Genomic DNA, 9,159 nt, shown 5'->3' on the forward strand with positions numbered 1-9,159 from the left:
AATGACAGACTTCATGTTATTCTTCAAAGGCAAGAAAGGATGAATAAGAGTGTGCAAAATTTTGCGGCCACCTTTGGCGAGTTAGTAAATATAATAGCTTCCCAATATCTGAGCACTCAAAGAACTCCCATGGCTACATGTGGAGAATCAAAAGAAAAGCAAAGCATGAAGGAGACACTAAAAACTTCGGTGGACAATGAGGAACATGGCTTTGTATTGGAACAAGTGGAGGAAGCCATAATAGTTGCAGAGGAAGAAGTGGTTGAAGACTTAGGAGATGCAGAACCTCCATGGGAAACTCAAGTCATAGAGCTTCCTTCCAAGACGTTTGAAATTGATGTTGAAGAGAGCGTACAACCTCCAAGGCATATCACAGTTGAAGACTTGGAAGAGGTTGATTAAGAGATGGAGATTCAAGAAGAAGAAGCACAACCTCCCATGCCCTTGGAAAGCAATGAAGAGAAGATTGAATTGGAAGAAAGCTACCAAGAGGAAGAGGTTGAAATTGAAGAAGCTTGCAAAGAGGTGGTAATTATCAGAGAACAGCACAAGGGAGTGGAGCTTGCAATTTCATTAAAAATACCTCCCCCTAAGTTGCCATCATCCTTCACAACATTCAAGTGGGTAAAATTCATATCCCTTAGCTTTCTAATTCCACTTGAATATGGGCTACTGGAGATGGATGGTCAACTTAGAACTCTTTGTGGCATTAAGAGTAAGAGGAAGATGGTCAGTGGTAAGAACTGTCCTGCAAAGTTCATTATGGTTGGAAGCTTTAAGTTTAAACGCAAAGGGTGGTGTAGAGCTCAATTGAATGGGTCTAGAAAGTTGTTTGGACGCTTCAGTGAGAATTCTAAAACTGAATCACCCGGATGGAATCATGATAATCAACTTGAAGACGGGTGCAAAAGCAAGATTTGGGACCCCAGAATTCATTCTGGCAATCAACACTCTTGGGGCCTTGTAACTTGTTTTAACTTACTTGAAGGCTTTCTGTGCCTAGTTTGGGACCCCGGAGGTTACTGGAATCACAAACATTGGTGGAGATTCCTGGATGAGTTCAAGCACAAGCCACCATAACAGGGAGCTCACCAAATGTCCAACTTAAGGACTTTAACTAAAAGTGCTAGGTGGGAGACAACCCACCATGGTATGATCGTTTCTTTTTCAATTTTATTTCATGTTGTTTGTTTTTATTTTATTTTAATTTTCATTGAACCTGGAAGTTTTCATAGCATTCACATTAAGCATTGCATTCTGCATATTGCATTAAAAAAAAAAGCACGCACGCGACGTGGCAGCGTCGCTGATGCGTTCGCATCACTAGTGCGTTGGGGAGAAAAGAATTGAACAGAGAGTCACGCGAAAGCGTGGCTGGAGGCGCGCCTTTAGCATAATTTGACCCCACGCGACCGCGTCGCTCACGCGACAGCGTCATGTGGGAACTTTGGCCTCCCACGCGACCGCGTCACCCACGCGGCCGCATGCCATGAAAATCGACGTAACAAGGGTGTATGGCCGAAAGTTGAGCTGGAATTGGGCTGGACTTGTGCTGGAAGCCCAAGCCCTCTGACACGAACGCGTGCTCCACGCGGCCGCGTCATTTTCCAAAAATGGCCATCCACGTGATCGCGTCACCCAATATTTGGCAATTAATGTTTTTTGAACAGAGAGTTGTGCGAGCGTGAGGCTGCCCTCGTGCCAGTAGCATAAAACGTGTCACGCGACCGTGTGACCGACGCGACCGCGTCGATTAACTTAAAAGTGCAAGTCACGCGTCCGCGTCGCTTGCGCCGTACAGCTTATCTAAATTAGCCAAAAATATCTTATCTTTTCTTCCCCAAATCCTAATTTCTTTCTTCTTCTTTCTTCTTTCTTCTTTCATTCTCTTCTTCTTCCCTTTAATTTAATGCATTTATTTGTTCTTTCCTTTTTCTTTTTCAATTCTTTTTCATGCATTTTTATGTTGGTGTTGGAGTTTTATTTGGATAAGTGCCTTAATTTATTTGAGCATGTGGCTATTCTGAGGAAAGATTTGACAATTGACATTTACTTATGACTCTCATATACATTTGGGTTACATTATTTTCATCCCTATTTTTAACTTGCACACCCAATGTATTTAAGATTATCATTCACAATTGTCATCATTACTCATGCTCTTTAATATTGGCACATTTATGCTTGAGCTATGCTTCTCATGCCTATTATTTGCATGTTTTTATCCTCTTGCATCTTATTATTTTGAATTGTCCCTTTTTGATCTTTATTGTTGTCTTTCCTACATGTTGTAGCTACCATGTAGTTGGGCTATCATCTTTCCTTTGGCATTCCTTATCACTTGGAATTTCCTCCCTTCCAGTCTTAGCTTTCTATATTTTACACTCTTCCTTTTTCTTCTTCCTTAGGCATGGGTACCAAGGAAGAAAAAGAGAAGGCCACTGACAAGACACCAGCAAGGAAAGGAACCAAGAGATCTCCAACTCAGGCACCTCCATCTACAAACGTCAGTTGGAGCAACCCGTCCACCTGCACATCTCAGCATGTACCGAGGACGGTGCAATCTTTAAGTGTGGGGAGGTCGATACCGATCTCCATGGGTTAGCTACTCTTCTATCTCAACACCAATGGTTTATTTTTCTTGTTAGTTGTTGCATTTGCATATTTGATTGCATGTTTATTTGATTTTATGCATTTAGTTACTACTTGGTTGAAGTAATATTTTCTTTTTCAAGAAATTTTTATAGTATTTCACTAATTTAAATTGAAAATTTTTTTGTTAAATTTGTTTGAAGTTGTATTTGGAACATGGTTTTTGAGCCAAAGAACACACAACCTGTGAGATTTTGAGCTTATTTACATGGTTACATTATTTAACCATAAAATTTTTATTCTTGTATGTTTTCTTCTCTATAATTGCAATCTTTGCTTTGTTCCATTCTATATGTCCATTATTTAGTGTATTTACATGCTTGCATATGATTGAGGCTATTGTTTGATTTTAGCCCACTTATCCCAAATAAGCCTACCCTTTAAATCACCCTTGTCAGCCACTTTGAGCCTTTTTAATCCCCATTTATTCTATATTTTACCACATCACTAGCCTTAAGCGGAAAACAAATTAATTATCCCAATTGAATCTTTGGTTAGCTTAAGATAGAGATTGTGTATCAACTAAGTGTGGGAAAATTATGGGAACATGGGTTAATAAGGGAATGTATCATGTTTCTAATTTATTTGAATATTGGGAATTTGGGAACCTACTCATAAAAAACCAAAATAGAAAAATAATGGAGAATCCATGTGCATTGATAAGTTATGTTTGCTTTTATGATTCAAAAAAAAAAAAGAAAAAAAAGAAAAAATATATATATAATATAAATAAATAAATAAGGGGACAAAATTACCCCAATGTTAAGTTAATAAAAAAGTCAATGCACATGTGATTAATTAAAAAGAAAAAGTTGATACATGAGTATGTGATGTAAAAATGGGAATTTTGGGTAGCTAGGCATGAACTAAAGTTATATAGAGTATATGTATATTAGGTGAAAGCTTAGGTTAATTAAAGATTCAATTTATAAAGCTCACTTAGCCCCATATATATATCCTTACCTTTACCTTAGCCCCATTACAACCTTGAAAAAGACCTCATGATGTTTGCATTTGTATGCTAAATATTTGTTGATTGGTTAGATGAAGAACAAGGTTTAGAAAGCATGATTAGAGATGAGTAGAGTGAATTACCCTAGACACTTGAGAGACTAGAGTGATATACACTACCAGTGAGGGTTCAATGCTTGGTTCTATGTTCCCTGCTTTCATGAGCTATCTTCTTACAAGTTTACTTGTCTTTTATTGTATAATTTGAATTAGTGAAGTCTGATTTATGTTTGTCTTGAAAAGCTTATTTACTTCTAACCAAGTAGGTAGAAATATTTTTGCATGTAGTTGCATTTATAGGTTGCATTTCATACATTCTACCATCCCTTTTCATCTTTATAGTTTCTCTTGAGCTTAGCATGGGGACATGCTAGTGTTTAAGTGTGGGGAGGTTGATAAACCACTATTTTATGGTTTATCTTGTGCTCAATTGAGTGATTTTTATTAACTCTTTACCCACTTATTCATACTATTTGCATGGTTTTACATTTGCCTTCCTAATTATGTGCTTTGATTGAAAACATGCTTCTTTGGCCTTTATATTGCTAATATTAATCCTCTCTTATCACCATTAGATGCCTTGATATGTGTGTTAAGTATTTTCAGAGATTACAGGGCAGGAATGGCTCAGAGGATGGAAAGGAAGCATGCAAAAGTGGAAGGAATACAAGAAGTTGGAGAAACTGCTAAGCTGTCTAGCCTGACCTCTTCGCACTCAAACGGCTATAACTTTAGCTACAGAGGTCCAAATGATGCGGTTCTAGTTGCGTTGGAAAGCTAACGTCCGGGGCTTCAATTTGATATATAATAGGTCATAGTTTCCCTGACGCTAAGCGACGCGACCGCGTGCTCCATGCGGCCGTGTTGCAGTGACGAAAAACCAGCGTGTTTGAATTCGCAACCAGCGAATTTTGGGCTGTTTCTGACCTAGTTTGCGGCCCAGAAAACACATATTAGAGGATATAAAGTGGGGAAATGCATCCATTCATCATCAAGCTTTCATATTCACAATTTTAGGAGTAGATGTAGTTTTGGCTTTGGTTGAATCATTGGAAACACTTGAGTTATCAAACTCATTGTTGATTGAAAATTGGAATTCTTCAAGAATTAATTCGAGTTCCAATAACTCTAACCTTTCCCAAGGAAAGACTAGGACCTGAGGAATAAAAATTAATTCATCCACTTAACTTACCTTCATAGTTAGAGGTCAACAAAGTGGGAGAAAAATTCAATTCTCATTACAATTGATAAGGATAACCAGGATAGGACTTCCTGTTTTCATCCTTTCCAAGAGTTTATTTTATAGTTATTTATTTATTTTATTCTTCTTATGCAACATACTGCTCCCTAATTTCTAAAACCCCTAATTTACAAACTCATAACTAATAATAAGAACATACCTCCCTGCAATTCCTTGAGAAGACGACCCGAGGTTTAAATACTCGGTTATCAATTTTAAAAGGGGTTTGTTACTTGTGACAACCAAAACGTTTGTATGAAAGGACTTTTGAAGGTTTAGAAACTATACCTGCAACGAGGATTTATCCGCAAATTTCTAGATCACGCAAAAATTTTCTCTCATCAGGCTTTTTCAGATAACCTCTTTGGGTTAGGCAATACGCCCATCTGACCTCTTGGTTTTATCTCATTGCATACCATTTTTGGTAAGGGTATGAAATCAAGAATCTTAAGCATTGACTACATTGTGATCGACGTGGCATCAGCCTACAACACCTTAATAGGTCAGATAACTCTAAATCAACTAGCTGCAATCATTTCCACATCTCACCTATGCATGAAGTTTCCAACTTCAAGGGAATTGCCACTATAAAAGGAGACCAAATATTGGCAAGAAAATATTATAATGAAAGCTTAAACCTACGAAGGAGCATGAAGGGTAAAGAAGTCAATATGATTGAGCTCGGCGGTGTTCAAACATGAGAAGAACTACGATCACAACCTGGTTAAAAAATTAAAGAAGTTCAAATCAGAGATCAAGTGAAAAAAATAAAAAATATAGGAGACAACCTGAGTGAAGAATTAAAATCAAACCTCATTAAGCTCTTACAACAAAACTTCGAACTCTTTACCTGAAAAGCCTCTGATATGCTTGAGATACACTACGACCTTATGTGTCATAAACTTGATATCTACCCGGGCTCACAACCTATTCAACAAAAGTGATAGAAACTCGGCCTTGAAAGAACACAAGTCACGGAAGAACAAGTCCAGACTCTACTAGAAGTTGGGTTCATAAGGGAGGTAAAATACTCTTTGTGGCTGGCTACTGTAGTACTTATGAAAAAACAAAATGGGAATTGGCGAATGTACGTTAATTATACCGACCTCAATAAAGCTTGTCCTAAAGACCCATATCCCCTCCCAAGCATTGATGCCTTGGTAGATTCAGTTTCAGGATATTGATACGTTTCCTTCATGGATGCATATTCAGGTTACAATCAAATCTTGACATACAAGCCAGACTAAGAGAAGACCTCTTTCATCACTCCAAAGGCTAACTATTGTTATGTGGTAATGCCTTTTGGATTAAAAAATAATGGAGCCACGTATCAATGACTAATGAACAAGGTATTTTCATCTCACCTTGGAAAACTAATGGAAATATACGTAGGCGACATGCTTGTCAAGACCAAGAAAGATGTAAACCTCTTGTTCGACTTAGTCAAAGTATTCAACATAATAAGGAAGCATGAGTTGAGATTAAATCCCTCAAAATGTACTTTCGCAGTGGAAGCCAGGAAGTTCTTAGGCTTTATGCTCACCCAAAGGGGTATTGAAGCCAACCTGGACAAATACAAGTCAATATTAGAGATGAAAATCTCGACCTATCTCAAATAAGTCCAACAATTAAATGGAAGGCTAGAAGTCTTATCCAGATTCTTGGCAGGATCAGCTCTGAAGTGTCTACCCCTGTTCTCAATACTCAAGAAATGATGCCGATTTGGATAGACTCAGGAATGTGAACAAGCCTTTCAAGACTTCAAAAATTTTCTGAGTCAACCACCAATCCTCACCGACCTGTTTCAGTGGAAGAGCTCGTATTGTACTTAGCAGTTGCAAACAGAGCCATGGCCTCAGCTTTAGTCTGAGAAGATGAGAACGGATAATAACCAATCTATTTTGTCAGTAATACTTTACACGGGACAGAGCTAAACTATCAAAAGATAGAGAAGTTCACATATGCCCTTGTTATCACTTGCAGAAGGCTCCGACCTTATTTTTCAAGCTCATACTATAAAAGTATGAACTAATCAACCTATGAAGCACATCTTACAAAAAACGGATACTACATGCTGGATGCTACAATGGGCAATAGAGCTATCCGAGTTCGACTTAAGGTATGAAAGTCAGACAGCCATCAAATCTCAATATTTAGCCAACTTTGTGGCTGAATACATTGAAGTTCATGGAAGCCCTATAGTATGGAACTTATATGTAGATGGATCATCCAACAAAGCCAGAAGTGGAGCAGGAGTTATTCTAGAAAATGAAGAAGGAACTCGGATAGAACTTTCATTAAAATTCGAGTTTTCAGCCTCTAAACAATCAAACCAAATATGAAGCCTTACTTGCTGGCTTGAGACTGGCTAAGGAGATCGAGACAGTAAAGTTGATTGTGTTCAGTGATTCTTAAGTAATAATTTCACAACTTAATGGTACTTATCAAGCTAAAGATCCCAACATGAAGAAATACTTAAAAGAAACAGGGGAACAATTAATTTTCAAAAGCAAAAATCTGACATATAGCTCAAAAATTCAATGTCTGAGCTGATGCCCTTTCCAAATTAGCCAACACCAAGCTAGGGACAACAATAGAATCTTGATTCAGAAAACTCTCCACATACCATCAGTAACTAAATAAGTTGACAATTCGGGTAGGCCATATCCAATCTAAGTTTACGGTGGATGACTCCCATTATCGAATATCTTAAGTTTGATGTCATCCCCAAAGAGGAAAGGAAAGAAAGGAGGCTTATAAGGGAAGCACAAAACTACACCTTGGTTCACAACATTCTCTATAGAAAAGGAATATCCACACCTCTATTAAAATGTGTCCCAACCTCCAAGACTACTAAAGTTTTAGAGGAAATCCACAGCGGCATATGTGAAAACCACCTAGAAGCACGGTCACTAGCTAAAAAAGTGATATGAGCTAGCTTCTTTTGGCCGACCTTACAAAGGGAGGCAGTCAACTTTTTTAAAACGTGTCTGTCTTGACAAAAGCTTTCTAACTTCCACGTGGCACCCTTAGAAGAGCTCATCAGCATCACCTCGCCTTGGCCATTTGCAAAATAGGGCTTAGACCTCATCGGGTCATTCCCATAGGCCTTTGGATAAGTAAAGTACCTTATAGTGGGTATTGATTATTTCACTAAGTGGATTGAAGCAGAACCTTTGGCAACCATCACAGCTCAAAGAAGTAAAAAAATTCTTCTACAAGAACATTGTCACCTGGTTTGGAGTCCCACACTCTATCACTACGGACAATGAAACTCAGTTCACTGACTCAACCTTCAGAAGCTTGGTGGCAAGTCTCGATATTAAGCACCAGTTCACGTCGGTAGATCACCCCAAGCCAATGGATAAGAAGAAGCTGCAAATAAAGTCGTGCTGGCTTGGTTAAAATGTCGACTACAAGATGCAAAGGGAGCATGGACAGATGAGATTTCTCAAGTCTTGTGGGCATATAAGAGAATTCTCTACTCAACAATGGAAGAATCTCCTTTCCAACTTGCTTACGGCATAGAAGCCATGATGCCTATAGAAGTTAATAAAGAATCTCTAAGGGTTAGATTCTATGATGAGGTAGGAAACATTCGAGCTCAAACGGAAGAACTTGACATCCTCCCAGAAGTTCGAGAACAAGCTCGGATAAAGGAAGAAGCCTTGAAGCAAAGAATGGCCTTAAGGTACAACAAGAAAGCCATCAAAAGAAGCTTTGCCACAAACGACCTCCCATTAATACGAAATGACATCGGAACACAGAAGTCGAGTGAAAGAAAGTTGGCTGCAAATTGGAAAGGATCTTACAAGATCACTAAATTCTTAGAAAAGGATTACTACAAAGTGTCCGACTTAAAGGGAAACGAGCTCCCAAGGTCATGGCACGCATGTAACCTAAAAATATACTATAGTTAGAAAGCGCACATTGCTCCCTGGTGTACTCTTTTTCTCAACTTCATATTTTTTTCCGAAAAGGGTTTTCCTGAAGGGGGATTTTAACGAGGCACCATAGTGAGGGCTAAGGGTTAAAAGAAAACTCTTAGTAGCAACAAAACTTATGTAAATCATTTTCTATTAATGATAATTCATCTTCTCATAAAGTTTTTCATTTCAAACACACTAATTTAAGCTCGAAAAATCGCAAAAATCAGAAGATGAAGCGACGAGGTACAAACTAATATAAAAACTTCTATAAGCAGATCATGGTCCGACCTTACTCGAAACTTAAGAGCATAAAAGGGGTGGATCTAA

The 9,159-nt window shown here is 38.3% G+C and overlaps 1 protein-coding gene across 1 annotated transcript; it reads left to right on the top strand.

Moving 5' to 3' along the window:
* Positions 1-8,394: 8,394 nt before the first annotated feature.
* Positions 8,395-8,920, top strand: LOC140179138 (uncharacterized). The gene is made up of 2 exons (XM_072217777.1): positions 8,395-8,783; positions 8,884-8,920. Exons 1-2 carry the CDS (start codon positions 8,395-8,397, stop codon positions 8,918-8,920), a joined length of 426 nt encoding a protein of 141 aa, XP_072073878.1.
* The last annotated feature ends 239 nt before the right edge of the window (positions 8,921-9,159 follow it).

This window comes from Arachis hypogaea, chromosome 15 (genome assembly GCF_003086295.3).
Source record: "Arachis hypogaea cultivar Tifrunner chromosome 15, arahy.Tifrunner.gnm2.J5K5, whole genome shotgun sequence".
Taxonomy (NCBI): Eukaryota; Viridiplantae; Streptophyta; class Magnoliopsida; order Fabales; family Fabaceae; genus Arachis; species Arachis hypogaea.

What these genes read in the sequence shown, in the direction of transcription:
- LOC140179138 (XM_072217777.1), top strand. Translation starts at nt 8,395, where the DNA reads ATGGAAGAATCTCCTTTCCAACTTGCTTACGGCATAGAAGCCATGATG. An exon ending in AAGGGAAACGAGCTCCCAAG is followed by an intron (nt 8,784 to 8,883) that starts GTCATGGCACGC and finishes TTTTCCGAAAAG; the next exon opens with GGTTTTCCTGAAGGGGGATT.